We start from the raw sequence: 20,587 nt of genomic DNA on the forward strand, positions 1-20,587 counted from the left end.
GGTCACATGAATATTTGCACAGCGCAGCAATTCAGTGGTCACATTTACTGGACTTTACTACTGTTTGACCTTTGATACGTGTGGAGTTGAACAAAAAAAACAAACATATTTACTAAATGCAAACATGACCCCCCCCCCCCAACTAGATTGTTTAATGTGATTTTTTTTTTTTTTAGTGATGCATTCCAGACGCTGCAGGGCGAGGTGCGGAGACTGAGGGAGAGACTAGAAAGCTGTCTGAGAAATAAGAAGCCTCTGAGCTCTGCGAGAGCAGCTCCTTTGGCTCACGAGTACTACACTCACCACAGCACCTCCACACCTCGCATCAGGTTGGTTTTTTAACTTCCAGGTGTATACCACAGCAAAAGTGCCCAGGCCACTGCATGTCTGTAACGTCAAAAAATAACAAAGTTAGAAGAGTAAATTAAATCCGCAATAGCTTAAAAGCACAATAGGGAATAAAAAGACAGATCAGGAGGTGGCTTGACGGAAGCCAGGCAGCCTCAGACATCGCTAAAAGCAAGTGGGGGGAAAATGGGTCTTTAAATTAGATTTGAAGTTTTCAGTTGTAGAACATGCCTTAATATTGGACGGGAGGCTGTTCCAAAGCCTGAGAGCAGACACGGAGAAAGCACGATCCCCTTTAGTTTTGCAGTGTGAGTGAGGGACGAGGAGGAGCTGAGTGATCTGGGGGGCAGAATATGGCGTTAGCAGGTCGGCATGGTATTGTGGAGCAAGCGGTAGGTTTTTAAAATCGCCTCTATATTAGCTGTCTGCTTTTACATAATTTGGTCTTCTCCCATTGCTTAGGTCTGGGGAGCAATGGAGTGATGTCAGACGGACGGTCGATGAGGTTGAAGAGTCTACAATGAGACAAACAATCAGGAAGAGACCGCTTTCTGCACACAGACGAAAATCTCAACCTGATATCTGTAAGTTGATCTGAATTTACACTAAATTCCTAAACTCAGAACCTTGTAGAATCAAAATGTATAAACCTACTAGCATGCATACATGAGCCCTAAATGGTAATGCATTATATTTGGTCATACTCAGGATTTGGTCCAAAGAGAATAACGCGTAAGAACCCAGCTAAATGTACGCTTGCATCCAACCACTGACTTGTGTCACTAGATTGTTTAGACACATCAGCAAGCACATTCATCTTAAGAAAACATAGCATACGATTTAATGGATGTCATATTTTTGATTTCAGTGACCGGTTCAGAGCCCTCTACACCTCAGCATCTGGTGTCCAAGTGTACTCAAACATCTGCTGCAGCATCAGACAACCACTGTTCGCACACAAATGCTGTCCAAGGCAGAACAAACCCCAGTAAGAACATACATCCCTCTACTGCAGACACTCTCGTATATAAACTTTCTCCCAGCAAAAATAAATCCAGTTGACTTTTTAGGCAATCTCAGACATTTTAGCTGATCCAGTCCAATCCAGATGGTCCTCCGGTGACTGAGCAGATTTGTTCAGACGTGTTGACGGTATTGTCGTTACAGGATTTGAAGAGCCTGTATTCAGTTTCTCTTATTAACAGGACATCCCAGTGCCTTGTCTGTGCATTTTGGAACAGAGATACATGTGATTGAGCACAAAATTAATTGCAATGCAGTTGTTTTACTGCATTGCAATTAATGCGTGCGTGCGTGCGTATTGTTTGGAGCAATAACTCCACCTCCACGTCTGTCCAGACAAAATTGTCAGCTTTTGTTGTTCGCTTTGCACTATTAGGGAGAGAAGTAGAAGGAAGGTTCTACACAGGCGTGTGGACTTGGTGGTGTTGTGTGGCAGTGCTTCACACCCCCACCTAGCCGCCTGGTGTGCATACTGCATCGAATTTCACACAATTTTGCGTCACCATATGCACGCAGATTTCCCCCCCCAGAACGCTCGTCTAAAAGCGTAATAAAAAGTGAGAACATAACGCCACTTTTGCGTTTTCTCTTCAGATCGTTTCCATCTAAACATAGCCTATATTGAGACACCACAGTGCTATTTAACTCTCTTAACCTGACAAAACTGTACGAACAGAGCTTTTGTCATTGCTCGTACAAGGATTTTATAGCTTACTTCAGTGTCTCCTGCCCTCACCAGCTTCCAAATACTCTCTCGAAATGTGAGCGACACTATTATATTTCCAAAGATAGAACATACAGAAATGTGACTACTTGTGAATTCATAGCGACATCTGTTCATTTCAACACAGACGTTTAAAGGAGCTCTAAGCGATGTTGGGTGACGGCATTTCACGTTGACGTTAGAAGTATTTTCAAACAAAACGAGACTAGCTCGCCCCTCTCTCCTCCTCATCCCGTCCCCTCTCCCTCCCTTCCGTGCTTCCGTGCACTAACTTGGTTATTGGCTGGAATGCTGGAAGACTGTTTGTCATGCTTCAGGGTGCAGGTTGGCACAGTTTGTGGAGCTTGGGCTGTCTACAGAGACCCCTTATATATATATTTTTTTTTTACAGTGTGTTCAGGGGACAGGCAGCTCGCGGATAGTGAGGAGATGTTTGCTCTATGTGATAAAAAATGTTGTAGACTAAAAAACATCGCTTACACTCTAAGCGATGTCACACGTTTTTTTTAGGCTACAACATTTTTAAGCCTAGAGCACCTTATAATAATATATATAACAAACAGTGTTAAAAGTATTTTAATGTATTTGTAATTCAAATCTGCCAGAAGAGATTGCGTCTACCCTGCTGGTAAGTGTATTTGTGTGTGTGTGTGTGTGTGTTACAGGGCAGCATACCGGTGTGTCTGAAACAGCAGATGAATTTGACAGCAGAGCGCGTCCAGCTCCTCTTTGTCCTCAGTGTTTGTCACACCACCGAGGGCGATCTGAAAGTAAGGAAGCTCCTTTATTCTGAGCAGGAATTTAATGTTTTGTCTTTCTCTCTACGTGTTTGTTGTTGGCTTCTTTTGCATTCAGGCAAAGAGGATAAAATCAGTTTTGTCCTCAATAATTGTCCCGCTTGCTTGTTTTTTTTTCTTTCAGTGCCAGTTGGTGGTGACGGAGAGCCAACCCACTCCTCTTGCTATCATAACTGTTCTCTCTTTGGACGCCCTGAACCCTACAGAAGCAATACGCCAGGTTAGCTGCAGTGCTGCTCAGACTCACTGTTGACAGAGAATTAAATTCCGAGCGCCGATAGGGATGCGTAAACAGTTATCTCTTTGTCCTCGGGGCTTTTGCTCTGTGTGCGATTGATGATGTTAAAATCAAAATTTGTTAAAGTTTGTTAAACTTCTGTATCAGCAGCACAAATTTCTGTACAGTCACCACGCTCAGGAAATACATCAGTTCAGTTTGGGGTAAATAAAACAACTTTAATTATGTGAAATGTTAATGGCGCTGCTGGCCTGCTCTGTGATTTACAGACTGTCACAGAGTCTCGGACTCCCCCACGCACACAAGTCGCCAACCAGTCGACAGAGCTGCGAGGAGCAGATACTTTGCAGCTGCAGCTCCTCCTACACTGCTGCAATACATGCCAGTGTGCCAGCCACCACTCCTGTAAGTAACCTGCCCTCTCGCCACACACACACACACACACACACACACACACACACACACACACACACAGCTGACAAACTTAATATATGCAGTAGGTACTGCATAATGCATTTGCTGTAGTATGAAGTAGGCGATTTCAAAAACAGCCACTGTTTGGTTGAAGTACCAATGGATGCTGTAGTTTTCCACCAGTTAGCTGCATTTAGGCTACTACAGATGCCTTTGGTCATCTAGTTTCATATTCACTATATTTAGTCTAGCTTTAAAAACGGAGTCTGCTACAGCCTCTTAAAGACAACGATGTTTGCCAAGATCTCTTACAGTTAAAAGATCAATCTCGAGATTTTACGAATCAATCTGCAAACGAAGACGGGTTGGAATCTTAAAATATATTTTTTTTAAATGCATTCCTAGCGGTAAATCGTCTGTCTAATCGGGCCGTCTATACACGTATAATGGATTTTTCAATAGCGTTGGCTAGTTAGCTAGTTAGCCAGATATAGCCAGAGATACCCAGATAGCAATGAGTCGGCGGACCACCGGCGGTGCTCCAGAGGCAGTAGAAGCGTCAGAATGGCGTAATCGCAAACACGTTTGCCGGCGGTGCGCCTACCGCCTTCGTTCCGAGGCCGGCCCGCGGGACAACCGCCGTTCCGCCGCCGTTATACCAAAGGTGGCCATTCTGCGGCCCGTCGGAGGCAAACGCTATTTTCGAGCGATCTGCCGCCGGTTATTGTGTGTATATATATATATTCATTTATTTATATTTAATATTTATAGCATGCAGTTTATCAAGAATAATGATTGATCAAACCAGACAAATTTCCATTTGGCGTTTTAATTCCACATTTCAAAGTACAGTAACTGTCATTGAAACAAGACGTGTCAGATCACTTAAATACACACACATATATATTATATATTTACACATACATACATACTGAGGTAAAAACAGTAGTAGAACAGACATACATAACTGCAATGCTGACTTGTGACACAAGGATTTACAAGTTCTATTTAACAACAGAATAAAAGTTAAGCACTGTGACAAAACGAAAAAAGCAAATGTTAACAACAGAGTAAGTAGAATATTTGGTGAAATAGGATTTCCAAGCTATTTTTAATAGAATAACAGTTAAGCACACTGATGGAATGAAAGTAGAATTTTGGTACTAGTTAATGTGCAATATCAAGTAACAGGTATGAAATAGGATTTACAAACTATAATACCATTGTTAAGCACTGACTGAATGAAATAAGCCAATACTAAAGTTACGTTAAGTAAAATATTTGGTACCAGAACAGATAATGAGCAGATATCAAGTATTAGAGGTATAATCTAGGATTTACAAGCTATATTTATAAATAGAATAGTTAAGCACTGTAACAATGAAATAAGCAGCAAATTGTATAGGAAGTAATTGAGATCTTTGGTATCAAAGAATGTGCAGGATACCAGGTAATATACATTTTGACATTAAATTTACACATGACAACAAGTGGGAAAAACAAAAAAAAACAAAAAAACTAGATTTACATATATATATGTAAATCTAGTTTTTTTTTTGTGATTTCAATGAGGGACGATCAGTTTAAAGTGCTTTAGTTAAGGCTATTAAGGTTAGTGAAGTGTTTTATTGATATAAATTAGGTTACAGTACCTTAAACCAGAATTTTTTTGTCAAAGTGTCAACTGTCAAGCGTGTTGTTTCTAAGTTTCAGTTTTGTTCATATTGTTTAGAACATGGACTCATCTGCTCATGTCTTTGTGTCTCACCCTGGTGGGAGCTTATGCAAATTTATAATAGCAAATACTGAGAATATTTAATTTTTTTTAGTTTATATTTTATGGCAATCAATACTATGATGTATTTATGACATACTATGACTTTTTTTGAATGATATAATATACTATGACTTTTTTGATGACAAACTATACTGACTTTTTTTTTTAAGATCAATTTTTAATTATTTTTATATTTTGAACATACAAACACAATTGAACAAAATCAGATACCCTCTCCCACCCCCCACCCTCCGCGGTCTCGAGGAAAACAAAAACCGAGATCACACCTTGCCTAGTCACTCTCCTCTAATTCTTGTAATGCGGAGGTCATTAGGACTGATATTTGTGCTGCTGCGTTTTTTCCATAGGTCTATAGTCGATGATTTGGCTTTGTTAGTCCTTGCTGTAGAGAGCTCAAGCATAACTATGTCCAGAAAATATGCCAACCACTGGTTCATACAAAGCGTGTGAGGGGGGGAGCCAGCGCTGAGCTATCATTTTCTCAGTCGCAGTTGATCCGGCTAGCCAAATTTTCTTCTGTCTCCCAAGTAGGTGTCAGACATGAAAATCACTCACCTTTCGGCGAAATTTGTCGTTTTGAAACCAAAATAGGTGACCTACGTGAATCGTGTAGTTCACATGGGATTTGTTTTGATGCGCTGGATTTAACCAATCCTCGAACTTCCACCTACCAATGAAACGAGTTCCCAGCCAATCTTTAACAAAAGTGGGGTTTTTTTTTCCCAAATTTGGGGGGGCGGGTGTCGTGTGACTTTGTGGTGATTTTTTACGATGGCCACTGTGTAAAAGCTATCTGATGCTCAAACTGCCTTGACACAGCTGTCGGTTTGGAATCAGCATGGCAGTTATTTAAACATAACGGCTTTGTCCCAGAGTTTAGACGTCTAACTATATGAAAAGCTAATGTTTTTAATAAATGTAAATAAAGCCGCTAATATCAACATGGACAAAATCATGAATGTACTAATTCGCTTTTTTGATGATGACCTGGCCAAAGTAGTAAAGTTTAGTTTTCACAATGATTCATTGTAGGATTATGATATTATTGCAATATGTAAATCCACATTGACTCTTAATTTAACATATGGTTGGAAGAAGTAAAAAAAAAAAGTCACACTGACGACGTAGCTACGTAGTTCAGACGTCTTTAGATAGCGAAAGCACGTGTTTCACACGTTTGTAAGGCGACGTACTTAGTTTAGACGTCTTTAGTAGTCGTAAATTTGATGGGAATTCTAAACGTACGCCGTCGCCACGTCGCTGCCGGAAAATGTTTCTACATGCACTCGCCGCCTAGTCGCCGCTGGTCTCTTGTCTGCAATCCCTATTAAATCAATTCAAAATTCCACACGGTTTGGCGACGACGGGGAGGGTAGCCTGCTCCTTATCCTTCTCCCTGTTATCTTTTGAATGACACAATCCACTCGCCATATGTGCGTAATATATATACACACACACACGCCGCTACATCGCCGAGGACCGGTGTTCTGTCGATCTATGCTGCCTTGTCAAAAAATGCTACCGTAGCGCAAATCGATAGTAGAGTCTATCGAGTCGCGCTGCCCTATCGAAATGTGCTTCCTTATGTGTTCCCATTTCCAATTGTGCAGGCAGGCTGAATCCCATAGAGATATAACTCTAACAGTAATGACATCTTATGTTTATTTGAGAATATTTTGATACTCCATTATATCTTTATTGAATATTTCAGTGGTAGCATATTCTGATAGACAAATATACCCTATCAAATAATGCTCCCCCAACAGAATCATTATATATTGCACCACTACTCACTCCATGTGCGCAGGCGGAGGACAGCGCACTGTCAGGAGATAAGGAGCATATTTTGATATTCTATTAAATTATATTTATTGAATATTTCAGTGGCAGTGTATTCTGATAGACAAATATACCCTATCAAAAGGTACAATGAATAAATTATTTATTAGATATTACTCCATTAACCACAGTATCGACCGTATGTTTCGACCGCAGGGTTGCATAGATTTATGGGCGGGGAATCAGACCATGCTTGTGGGTCGTGCGCATGCGCAGAACCGCTAAGTAGCACATCTCGATAGGTAGCATAGATCGATAGAACACCGGCGGTTAAATCGGCCGTCCTACAAACGCGGCACGCCAGGCGGACGCCTCACAGATGGATGCGGCAGAGATGGGCTCATACATAGGCTAGGCTACACGCAGCGGACTGCTGCGGACTTCCAGAAAAGAGGCCGCACGCGTCTGCGACAACGCACGGACCGCATCGGCCGTCGCTCCGACACTTCACTGATGAACCAGAGATTGGCTTTATGGTCAAAGAGATAGCTTCAGTCTCTGCCAGAGATGCCCGCTTTTACAGTTTTTTACGATCACTATGACACTTTTTTCAATACTTTTAACAACTTTCCTAAACTCTTAACACAGTTAGCACAACATCCGTCTGTGTAGGCTATACAATTAACACATTTGTTGTTGCTTTGACACAAAATGCATACAGTTAACACAAATTTAAAATGCTTGAACTTCTTTTACACACAAGCTCCACCAAAACCAAACCAATGGATCTTTACTGCCAAATTTACAAATGCTTTCACACTGTATGTCAGAACAGATAACATCATGTTCTAAACCTAACTTATAGGCTAAAGTCAAAGTGAACAGCTGATCATATTGTAAATTGAAACACAAATATATCCCCTGCATTTTATACATGCATTTATTGAGAAACAGCTGATTGAAGTTATAGATCAATCACAGCTGATTCCCTTCTAGGAAACACACTCAGGTGTTGAGGTTCTTTCAATCACATGATCATATGGTAGTACAGTAAAAGAGGACCTATTTGAACAATATACTGTAGATGAACACAGAAAATAAGAAAAATGCGTTCACAAGGGAGAGGAAGAGGAGTACCAGGACAATTCTGCCTCTGTCTCCTTTTTTTCATAAACCGTACATTCTATAAAGCTACTCTGAGATGGGTCAATCATTTTTTGTATTGAATCTCTGCAGCAAAAGAAACAAATTGGTGAGCGGGTAGAGCAGGCGCACATATTCTTGGAGGTTTGTGCCTCGACGCAGAGGTCCAGAGTTCAAATCTAACTTGTGACGATTTCCTGCATGTCTTCCCCCTCTCTCTCTCCCCTTTCTCAACTAGCTGTCCTGTCAAATAAAGGCGGAAAAGCCCAAAAAAGAATCTTCAAAAAAAATGTACTAAACCCAACAAAATAAAAATGTAGAGAGGCTTCAACAGAAACTACAGTGCAATATGATCAATACAATCACTTGTGTCTGTTGTATAAGGGCAGACCTGACTGACACATATAAAATAATGCAGTTTCTGTAATTCAATGGGATGTTAGTGTTTTGTATGACATTGTGCTGTGATTGACTAAATGTTCCTGTTGGGAGAGAACATGTGTTAGTGTTGTGGAAGAAGTATTTGATTTTGAGACATGATTGCATTGTTTTGGTAAACATAGTGTATTGTGTTAGTGAATTATTGTATTTTGAAAATCAGTGTTGGAGTTTAGTTTACAATGTGTGATTTTGAGCATGAAATTAACTGTTTTGCCAATCGTGTGTTGTAGGTGTGTTGGTGCGTTAAGAGTTTAGGAAAGTTGTTAAAAGTATTGAAAAAAGTGTCATAGCGATTGTAAAAAACTGTAAAAGCAACGTAAAAGTAACAAGTAAAGTAAAAAGTTACTTTCCGTAGGGGGTAACTTTTTTTTTAAGAAGTAATGAGCAAACACTACTTTTTAAAAGTAACTTCCCCAACGCGATGTCACCCATGTCCAATTTTTAAAAGCGTATTTGAAAATATCCGACCCGTGTTATTTATTAGTTTAGTTTATTTGTTTATCTCGAACAATCAACAATGTTGCAAAACATAAAAACATAAGATAAAACACAATCAGAATCTAACAAAAACAACAACAAAAAAAGAAAAAATATAAGAACGATTCGTTCGAGAAGGAGCAGGCAGAAGCAAATAGCTTATTTGGACCTGCCCCTTATTTCCCAAAATTATATTATACAAAGTAAAATAGATATGCAAATATAGCATACAATCTTTCAGTCTTACAGTAATTTACAACAAGACAATAATATACAACAATACCATTTAAATTACAAATTCCAATCCTCTGTTTCAGTTTATTCTTTTCTGTATTGATCAAGTAATGATGTCTTTAATCTATTTTTGAACTGAATGATATTATGGCTCTGTTTGATATCATTGTTCACTCCATTCCATAAGGTCACCCCACAAACTGAAACACACATGCTTTTAACAGTAGTTCGCACAAGTGGTTGCTTAAACATACAATGACCTGTTAGATGATATCCCCCATTTCTTTCATTAAACATTGCACATATGTTAAATGGTAAATTATTTTCTTTAACTTAAAACATAAATTGAGCAGTTTTAAATGTAACAATATCCATAAATTTCAGCAAATGTGAATTAAAGAACAAATGATTAGTGTGTTCATAATACCCAATGTGATTTATTATCCTAATTGCTCTTTTTTGCAATGCACAATTTTTTTTCCAAGTTGCTTTTGTGAGTATTTCCCCAAACTTCCTATACATATATGGTACAATAAGGGTGCAGAGTATGTAATGTATTTTTGTTCAAGATGTATCTAGTTTTACTCAATATACCAATACTCCTGGCCATCTTTGTGCACAAATATTTAATGTGTGGCTTCCAGCAGAGTTTATGGTCAAGAACAACACCCAGAAATTTATTTTCGTAGACTCTTTCAATTGTTTCATTATCAATTACTATTTTAACATCTCTATTTATAGTACCGAATATCATGAATTTAGTTTTATTCAAGTTTAAAGATAACTTATTTGAATCAAACCATAGTTTTAATTTATTAATTTCATTAGTGACCATTTCCAGCGTCTGCTGCAAGTTATCCCCACAACCAAAAATATTTGTTTAATCTGCAAAAATAGTAAATTTTAGTACATGTGATGATTTACAAATATCATTTAAGTAAAGGATAAACAATTTGGGGCCTAAAACTGCCCCCTGTGGAACTCCACAGGAAATATTAAGACTCGTTGACCGGTGATTACCCATTTGAACAAACTGACTCCTGTTTTCAATATAGTTTTTTATCCAGTTAAAGGCCACACCTCTTATGCCATACCTTTCCAATTTTTTTAACATGATTTTGTGATTTTTTTAAATCTATGAAAACCCCCATTGCATAGTTTTTATTTTCAATACAATTTGATAATCTTTCAACTAACTCAATAAGTGCCATAGACGTTGATCTACCAGATCGGAATCCAATCCAATTCCTGACAACGTGATTCGCTTAGAATGGTCACGTGACGCGCTCTGACATTTCCGCGGTAGTTCAGAATGTCGAAAGAAATACGTCGAAAACAGTCGAAAATCATCTCAGAGAAGACGAAAACAGTTATTAGCAAGAAGACACAGGGGATTACACACTAAGACACCAGATGATGAAATGCCTTCACATAGTACGTCGATGTTTAAACTGTTGTTCAGAAAACAGGAGTTTTCAGACAGCGGAGGTAATCAGACTCTCTCTCTCTCTCTCTCTCTCTCTCAGCAGTTTACAGATATTCATAGCCCACCTGTCATATATTAAATATGTAGGTGTCACATATATACTATTCTACTATAAAATACTAAACAAATATGTAATTTTGGGATCTAAGTGGTTGTGAGTCCCTGGAGCTGTGGCAGGCAGATCCATATTTAGCTGTCAGTAGAGCTGCTGTCCCCTCTCCTAGGAGAACTACCAGCTTCTTTTCTGGTGTTAACTTTTTTTGGCTATTTTTCCAAGGTGTAAATCTCTTAGTGAAGATAGTTTTTCCCAGTGGAGGAGGAAGTGCACCTCTGTCTGACCCAGCTGGTGGTCACGGAGTCTGTAATTAGTCAGGATCCGTCTCTTCTTCGTATCTCTGACAGTGTGAAAATAATGTGTTTAATAACAATTTAGTCTACTTTGATTGCTTTCTCCAATGTTCTAAATATTGGTCTTTTTGAATGATTCATAAGAAGCTCATCCCTGTGTATCACTGGATGTCCAGTGACAGTGCAGCATGGAGGCACTCAGAATACCAACGCATGCCTCAACTTGGTTATATGGGCCCAATGTCCAAGAACTGCAGACATGAAGGCTATTTCTACATTCAATGAGGGTGCCTCTGCCATGCTGGCTGTGATGGAGACATTGTGGCTTCAGAGCACAGACTGTCAATGCAATGAAGGATGATGACATGGTTAGGATCTCAAAAGCCAATAGTGTCCATTCCACCAGTGGAAAGCGGAGCCGTAAAAGTGTAAGCACAGCCAAAATAGTGAAAAGACATCAGCAGGAGATGGAGGAGGGCCCTACATATGGTGCTGGCATGGATATGTAGACTGTAAACTAACTTGGCGGAACTAGGCTGTGTAATGGTTGTGTTCTGTCAGTTTGAAGTTTGTGATGTAATGGTCTTCAGTTGAAGGCCATGTTGATGTGGTGTTTTGGATGTTATGATCAGTGATGGATGAAGAAATAATGTGTTTTGGATGTTAAACAGTGTGATACATGGATCTTACTTGGACCTGAAGGGATACGTGTCTGTAATTCATGGCTTTCAATAGAAATTAGTGGAATTTTGCTATAAAAATCTTTAAAGCCCGTTTTCTCAAAATGACTTTTCTCTCATACTCCAAGAACGAAATCTCCACTTCAGTAGCAGCTTTATGCACCAACCTTTCCAGTCTTGTACCTAGCTATATTATGAAGACAATTACAGAGGGATTTGTAAATATATTATTCCTAGCCCGATTTATATATAAAAACATGGCGAAAATTGTTTTTTTAAGGCTATTGACAGTATATTCTGATTTACAGGATAACAAAAGTAGATATCCATAAATCCCTCTGTAATTTTTTTCCCCATCTAATATGTGAACACACTGAAAAAATTATTTTGAACGTGGCTTTATCCAATACTCAGATTTCGTTTTTTTAAATATATGCAAATTAGCGCATATTTCATTAGATAATGCATAATTTGCATATTTAAACATTAAATTACAGAAAACTTGTAATACATTTTTTTCTCATCTTAATGTAAGTAATCAACTGGCAGAGTTTCATGGTGATATCTGCTAGTTAAAAAAAATTCCCTATTCACCTGTAGTGTCTCGACTTAAACTACGCGAAAATCAGGTGACTGCTTTTGAGTTCACTCGTTGACGTGCTGTAGGCGTCTCAGTAACTCTTGATGATAGGCAGCTAAAACTTATGGCTAAAACAGCGTAGCAGCCACAGGTCCCTTCCTCTAATGTCAAGCGGGGATATCGGCTACTGATAGTAAAACGAAAGCATCAAATGCAAGTGTTATTCATTCCTCTCTCATTCCCGTTTGGTTGGTTTCCCCAAGGGAGGACGATGCTTGCAAAGGTCAACGGATTTGATGTAGAAAGGTGAAATTGTGAAATGAATTAATTTACGTAGCCTACCTGTCAACTTTGGAGAAATATTATTTATTTATATTATTATCAGAGATGGGAAGTAACTAAGTACAAATACTTCATTACTGTAGGCCTACTCAAGTAGATTTTTCAGATATTTTTACTTTACTTTACATTTATTTTTGTGGCGACTTTTTACTTTTACTCCTTACATTTTAACACGAATATCGGTACTTTCTACTCCTTATATTTTAGAAAATTGGCGCGTTACTTTAGTTTTGTACAACAGGTCGTGATTGTGAGTGCATGTCGGAAAATAGCGCGGACACGCGCCTCACACCACGAGCGGGCCACACGGAGAAAAAAATAGACACAATCTGTCCGGAGGATAATCAGTTAGATCGTGTGTGTGCGTCCTTGAGAACTGTAAGTTGTATAACTTTGTCAGTTAATGTAAGCCTGTTGTTGTATTGGTCTATAGTTCTTGCAAATTTAAAGTAAGTTAGCTAGTGATTTTGTTGTTTGTGTTCACCTGTTAGCTAGATTGCACATTGCTTGATCTTATGGTGCGTTCTTTTTGTCTTGTAATCGCGACTAGTAGCTCGAGCGTGACGTCACATCCGTGTCGAAAAACGAATAACCGCGGGTTGTTGCATTCTTTTTGTCACACAATACTACGAGTCGGAGAAAAGATGGATTTTTGTAACATTTTTAGTAACATTTAGGATTCTATTCACCCAGTTATTGACATATTACACGGATATATTTCACAGTTTGAAACACGAAAATTACGTTTTGATTAACGTTAACGTTAGGCTACTGCTCTGCTTTCTGCTCAAGACTCTGCTTAAAGCCATTGTTATCATATAGCAACCGAGTGTCTCTAGCCAATTTCAGCTGCACAAGCTACAAAATAACTAATCAGGCGGTATTTAACTCCTAATAAGACTGTAGCGACATGCCTATAGGTAGCAGTATACAGCGCTACGTGTACGACTTCTTCATTTGGTTACAACAAAGAAAACGACTCGTAAAACGACTTCGGTGGACAAAAAGAACACACCATTAATAAAGCATCAAAAGAGAGAAGTTGTCTCTGTCCGTGTTTTAACAGACACACCTGGGGCGAAGTTGGAAACCAGAATGGTCAGCTTTAAATACAGTCCTAATCTAGTCCTCATTAACAAGTTTCAAATAATTTCACTGGAGTTACCGTTATTATTTTTCGCGTCATCAATACCGAATTCAATCTAATTGATAATATACTTGACGCATTATGATAGAAAATGTGGAAATAGAAAGAGTTCAAATTCACTTATATACAGTGTGTGTGTATATATATATATATATATATATATACAACCTCTCAAGGATCACTGTCCCGTTGACGGGACACTGCGTCGCTGTAACCTCGATAAAACGTCCACTCATTCGCGTTTTTATAACTTTAAAGCATTAAATCTTCAAAATATACAGCCATGCGACACACCAATTGAAAGCTTAGCCTCTAATGATTAATTGAAGCCCACATACAAAGCATAAGATGATTTATAGCAGTTACACAACTGTTACAAAGTAACAGAAAATAAAACAATTCAGCCGTAATCTGCGCAGGTGTCGAGAGCGCATCCATACCTGTTTTCGTTGTCCTTTCAGCAACAAAGTGGTATTTTGCCCAAAAGTTGATTTTCATAAATTCACAAGAGTCCAAAGAAATGTAATATCCAACCTTTATATTCCAAAACGATCTGTTCGCCTCACAATGTTGAAGTGTCTGGCCGAATCGCAACGGAAAAACGCGAAACAGTTTTCCATTTCCGCACTTGTCATCGCCGCTAGCTTCTCTGCCCAGCTCGCTACATGATCGATGTGGGCGTCATCACACAGTACTCATATTAGCCAATCCGTTCAGGTTTGCCTCCGATACGGCCAACGGAAGCGGACAAGACGTCAGGGACCACGTTGAGATGGTTGCAATTTTCTCGGACCACTTAGATTTAAATGCTATAAGGAGGGAGTGAACGGAGTTGTCAGAACGCTTAATAAGGTTTGACTTTATATGACTGTTTTGTTGACATTCCCTTTAGCACAGCTCCATCTAGTGGATGCATAACGCAACCCCAGTTGAACGTTTTGACTGCAGTATCTTCTATTCTATGCGCCTTATAATCCGGTGCGCCCTATATATGAAAACAGTTCTAAAATAGGCCATTCATTGAAGGTGAGCCTTATAATCCGGTGCGCCTTACAGTGCGGAAAATACGGCAGTTAGCGATAATTAGCCCGCGCCCACGTTATCTCCTCACGTATACCTACGCTCTCCGTCTCCGCAAGATCGGGAACGATCGGGATTCGTCTCGGCGCAGCTACCGGAAGACTTTGAACTTTCAGACAGGTCGCTCACGTGGCATTTACTTGGTGCCGCTGTCAGTCGGAGGCTCGTAATATCCTTCGGCGGTCTCCGTCGTCGTGTACCGTCTGCGACCGTACGTATTTGTAACTTTTGGGGTGCTTTTACTCGTAGTTTGAGCTCTTCCCGCCTTTCTTTTCCAAGTCGATTGTTTTCTCAATACCGGGTTTGAGCTTTTTCCCGGTATCGTGACTGTACGATTCCTTTTTCTCTTTTTTGATTTCCGTGAGTGCAATTTAGTGCTGTTGTGTTTTTAGTCCAGAAATGTGCCGATTCACTAAAGTTTGACATCGCTCAGCTGTTTTTTGTGTTGCAAAATGTTTTGTGTGTACGTGTGTGTGTGATGTATTTGTGTTTTACAATGACGGATGCCAGTGGTGGTGATTCGGAGGCATGTACTGTGTGAGTGATGGACAACCATGCGGCATTTCCAGAAGGCTAGTAACTTCTGATTGTGATATGTGATTGTGGTAATGAGCAGACATAGGTGGAGCGTGGATGGACAACATTCATGCATAGATTTATTTTGTCGTTCATTCAGTCATGCCTGAAGCAAGCAAGCCAGCCTGCTTGCTTGCTTGTTTGCAGCACAAGTGTGAACGAGCTCCATTGCATCGGTGCGCAGGACGACATGTGTGGGTAACGATCGCCAGCTGTTGCCCGTCAGGCGGGGGCGTGGCCGTGCGGCCGCACCTGCGGCTGACGGGCACCCCTTGCCAGTATATGAGGGGGCCTGCGCATGAGGCGGCAGCCTCGGCGGCCAGCCGCGTCGGACGAAGACGTCGGAGGACAAAGACACAGGAGTCTACGCGGGGGAGACGCAGCGGGGACCGGGGCCGGGCCGCGACATCCACGCCGGGAAACCCCGGCCGGTACCAGCGCAGTGCAAGGCAAGACCGCACGGCCACAGCTCAGGATCGCAGCCCAAACGACAGCCTGAATGTAAGATCGACACCCCACCTCACCTGACAATGGACAACCAAACAACCGGCACACAAACGCTGACACCTGAAAAGGGACACAACCTCACCCGTGCGTGCGTGCCAGAACGTGTGCATGGGTGCATGGGTACGGCACGCACGCACAAAGGCCAAGGAACACAAGCTGCCATTGCAGGATTCCACCCATCCCCCGGTCCTCCGAGCCAGGCCGACGCAGGTGTTCCCGTTCGGCAATCGTCGCCTGACCTGAAAAAGACAAAGTGTGAGCAGGCAGGCAGGCAGGCGCCAAAATGCCGTGCTTGAAACCGACTTCATAACGTGTACAATAATGTTGTTGCTGTTTGCACATAAACGGAACAATGTCAAAGTGTGTTTTTGTGTATGCTTATTTCACATTGAGTGCTCGTATTGTGCTTTAACCCCCTCCCGCCCACCCGTTTCACAACACCCCAATTGTTTGAGTTTTTTATTGACATTGTAGCAGTTGGAATCCAACCAATAGCTTGAAATGGTACAAAGGTAAGTGGTGAACTGCCTGAGGTTAAAAAAAAGTAAGGTTACCCAAAACTGAAAAAGAATGGCCCGATCCCAAAGTGAGCCCTGAGGACTAAGGACTCGCAGACTTAATTGATCTCAGGTACTAAGTGAGTGAGTGTGTGAGGCCGCGTGGGCTCAGATAGGTAGAAATGGGATCGGGACAGCGCTTCACGAGATCGCGCGTTGCGGCCTCCGGCGCAACTTTGCCCGGAGCCGCTACGTCGGGAGTAAAGATTGTCTCGGACGCGTGGCAGCCGATTGGCAAACGACTTAAACGTTCATTATGGTCGTAGTTCTTTCTGTTACGTATAATTGTCACGACCACGGTCAAAAAACTGTGTCCCTTCTACTCCCGCCATCTCGTTCATCCGAATCATTCGCGCACACTACCACCTGTACAGGTGATCGGCCCAAATGGGTGGAGCTGAAACGTCATATGCTTGCAACGTTCACAAAACCCCGTGACGAGCAGCCTATCGTAACAAACCGTAATTAATCGTTCCTACGAAATGTGACGTAACTTAAAATAACATGAATGGCTCCGACGTCCCGGCCCCTAATTGTCAGCAATATGAGGCAATTACTATTATTATTATTGTAAGCACGGAGCCGTTGTCGGACTGGTTCGTTTTTTTTTTTTTAGGTTTATAGTCCACCTTCTGGGGGCGAGAAACTGCCATAGTCCAATATCCAAAAGAAAGATAAAAAAATCCGACAAAAAATCATATAGTCCAACTCTGAGTTCTTGGAATAAAGGTACAAAAAAACGTAAAAAGTAAATCCCAAAAATAGGTTCCTTGGAAGGGAAAGGGAAGGGAAAGATCAGTGTTGTGGTCAGTCACAGTCAAGTCTCCAGTAGAAGGCATAGCTTGGTAATGGGTCTCTCCGGGATTTTGCTCCTGGTACGTATCCTGACCCGTCTGACGTGGCCTCTGCTGTCTGGGATCGTCTCAACTATTCTTCCCATCAGCCAGGAATTGCGTGGCAAAGTCTCATCCGCTATATCGTCTGCTTTTACATTCTTTTTCACCACGTTCCACTTTTGCCTCTACCGCATCGGCGGAAGATATTCTTTAACCCAGCGCTTCCGGAACAGGTCAGCAAGGTACTGCACCTGTCTCCGTCTTCGTCTGGAATAGCAGTCTTCTTTCTTAAACGCACCTGGTGGCAGCGGGGGTTGTCCTTTCAGCAGGAGCAGATGGTTAGGTGTGAGGGCCTCTGGATCACTAGGATCGTCTGAAACCGCAGTGAAGGGCCTGTCGTTCAGGATAGTCTCTACTTCGCAGAAGATGATTTGCAGGCTCTCATCGTCCAGGACTTGCTGCCTGACAATAGAGTAGAGGACCTTCTTGATGCTCCAGATGAGTCTCTCCCGGGGTCTCTACCTGGGGTTATGCGATTTAAAGGCAGGTCTGACATCTTCTGCACGCTAGGTTGAGCGTGCCAGCGTCTGCGGAATACGCAGTCCTTTATTATCTTTCTCTGGCAAAGCTTTGAAAGCATTAGATTTCTCCCACCTTGGCCCACTGAAATGTGTATGTGTTTAAGTAGCAGTCTGGTTAGATGGCTGGCTTTTGGTAGAATAGCAGGATGCTTGAATTCCTCAGGCACAGCCATCCTATTCAGCCTTCCGCATACTCTCAGTAGACCCTCAGAAAGAAAAGGGTCGCGCTCGTAAAGTCTGCTGCCGGTTTCCAGTGCGGAAATCTCCTCTGAGAAATGTTGGCGAGACCAAAGCGCCCCCCAGCGCGGAGAGGTAAAAATTTAAAATGCCCCCTGGATGTTCCACGGGATACGCTCTTTGGTGTTGGATTCTGGATCAGAGCTGTTGGTGAGCAATTGTGGTTTCCTTCCTCCTCCTACTCGAGAGCATAAGTAGGTCTTTGAATTGTAGAAGACTTGTGGTAGCTCTTTTAAGGTGATCCCGTGAGGAGAAGTGTTGTGTGAATTCGATGACTGGATTGTGGGCCTCTCCCGCACCTGTACCGAAGACTTCGACAGTCTTCTTGATCTCCGGGTCATCGTCGGAAAGAGTGGTGGTAATCTCTGGGTGCTTTGGCCAATCCTCCTCTGGCCGTTTTAGAAAGGATGGCCCATTCAACCGTCGTTTGGATTTCAGGAATGCTTCAGCTGTTAAGCCCCTGGAGGCGTCGTCTGCAGGGTTGAGGGAGCTGTTTACGTATCGCCGTTGAGATTTTTCTGACAGTTCTCTGATGGTAGATGCTCTGTTAGCCACGTATGTTTGAAAGCGGCAGGTGTCATTACAGATACGTATTCAAGCTCCTTTTCCAGCATTCTGTTAATTCACACAGCCAGTACTGCAGCTGCCAGTTCCAGCCTGGGGATGGTGACTGGTTTCAGTGGTGCAACTCTTCCTTTGCCCATAACGAAGGCAATGTGAATGAGGCCTCGGGTAGCTTGCAGTGCCGTATCCCACCTCGCTGGCGTCGCGGAAATGGTGCAGCCGGGCCTTATGAAGCGGCCCAAAATTATGCGGCCGGTAGCATCTGCTGATGTTTAGGCTTTTTTCGGGTAATCCGGGCCACCCAACCGTGACTCCCGCCTTTTGGTAAAGGAAAGTGAAATCCCAGAATCCCATCCGCGGCTTCCTCTGCAGAGCCTCTCGAGAGGGTCGTACGCAGAGTTTGTAACTGAGAGTATGCCCCGCCGCGTATAGGGCTGCTGTTTTTGAGAGACTTTAAAACGGAAGGTGTCAGAATTAATGTTCCGCTGGATGCCTAGAGCATGCTCTAGTGGTAGCTCGCTCCTTTCCAGATTGACGTCTGCGATTTCCTTCAGAGCTCTATCTTTGTCTGGGACTGAAGCCAGCACATGGCTACTGTTGCTCACCCGTTTGGTTAATCTGAAGCCTCCTGTTGCGCATGTCGCTCTAAGATCGTTAATTAGGCGTATGGCCCGCTTCTCGGAGGCAACGGATTTCAGACCGTCGTCGACGCGTCTGTGTCATTTGGCCGCCACAGGAAACGTAAAAGGTCAACATCGTTTTCAGGCGCTCGGACTTGGTGGAACATCCCCTCAATGTCCGCCATGATGGCGACTGGTTCCTGTCTGAACCGGAGGAGGACGCCCAGGAGGGTGTTTGTCAAATCGGGTCCTTGCAGTAGCTGACTGTTTAATGGGGTGCCCTGAAATGATGCAGTGCAATCAAATACTACACAGATTTTCTTTTTCTTCTTATGGTAGACCCCGCGGTGGGGTATATACCACACTCTACCATCACATCTGGACAGCTCGTCGTTTGGCGCCATCTCAGCGTGGCCTTGGTCAAACGTGGCATTCGTAAAACATGCGTAGTCCGAATGAAAAGCCTCATTCTTCAGGAGTTTTCTTCGTGGCTTCTTTCTTCGCCCGGAAATGACGAGCGTGATGAGGTGACTACAGTCTCTCGAAATCTGATGAAAATTTGAAAAACTGACCTTTGTTGAGCTGAAATGAAGACAGATTCAGCAACTGCATGGCCCATTTCTCGCTTAAAATGTTTTCAGAAACACGTTTCGGTGAACTATTTTAGTACGATGTGAGATCGTATTCTCAACGGCCGCCGTGGCGGTCTGGCTCTGAATTTCCGGAGAAAACAAACCCATGTGACGCGTTCCTCCAATAAGCTGCCGGTTTTCATTTCTTGGGCAACATTACAGATTAGCGCCGCCCGCTGTAATAGAGATGTATTACGTCTCGTCTCCTCTTGTCTTTTTGGTCTGTTCTGTGGCAGTTTTTTGGACCTCGGGGACGCGACTGATCATGTCGACGGGGTTTTCTGTCAACGGTCTCCGCGACGGGCCGGCGCGGTCGACGGCGTCGAATGCGGCGCCGAGATCTAACGAGACGAGTACGGAGGCGAGTCCTTTGTCGGCGGCGGTCGGAAGGTCGTCGG

The 20,587-nt window shown here is 42.3% G+C and overlaps 1 protein-coding gene across 6 annotated transcripts in view; it reads left to right on the forward strand.

The window, feature by feature from the left end:
• The window catches only part of akna (AT-hook transcription factor), a 64,043-nt gene that overhangs the window by 26,777 nt on the left and 16,679 nt on the right, over positions 1-20,587 (forward strand). For 5 of the 6 annotated variants that reach the window (XM_039780578.1, XM_039780576.1, XM_039780577.1 and 2 more), the window contains 6 exons: positions 177-329; positions 811-932; positions 1,217-1,336; positions 2,761-2,865; positions 3,017-3,112; positions 3,400-3,535. In XM_039780578.1, the coding sequence (XP_039636512.1) occupies positions 177-329; positions 811-932; positions 1,217-1,336; positions 2,761-2,865; positions 3,017-3,112; positions 3,400-3,535 (732 nt within the window). Of the gene's footprint in view, positions 1-176; positions 330-810; positions 933-1,216; positions 1,337-2,760; positions 2,866-3,016; positions 3,113-3,399; positions 3,536-15,755; positions 16,495-20,587 lie in introns of those variants that run through there. The other variant, XM_039780581.1, reaches the window with a different exon arrangement.

Source organism: Perca fluviatilis, chromosome 17, assembly GCF_010015445.1.
Source record: "Perca fluviatilis chromosome 17, GENO_Pfluv_1.0, whole genome shotgun sequence".
In the NCBI taxonomy this organism is placed as follows: domain Eukaryota; kingdom Metazoa; phylum Chordata; class Actinopteri; order Perciformes; family Percidae; genus Perca; species Perca fluviatilis.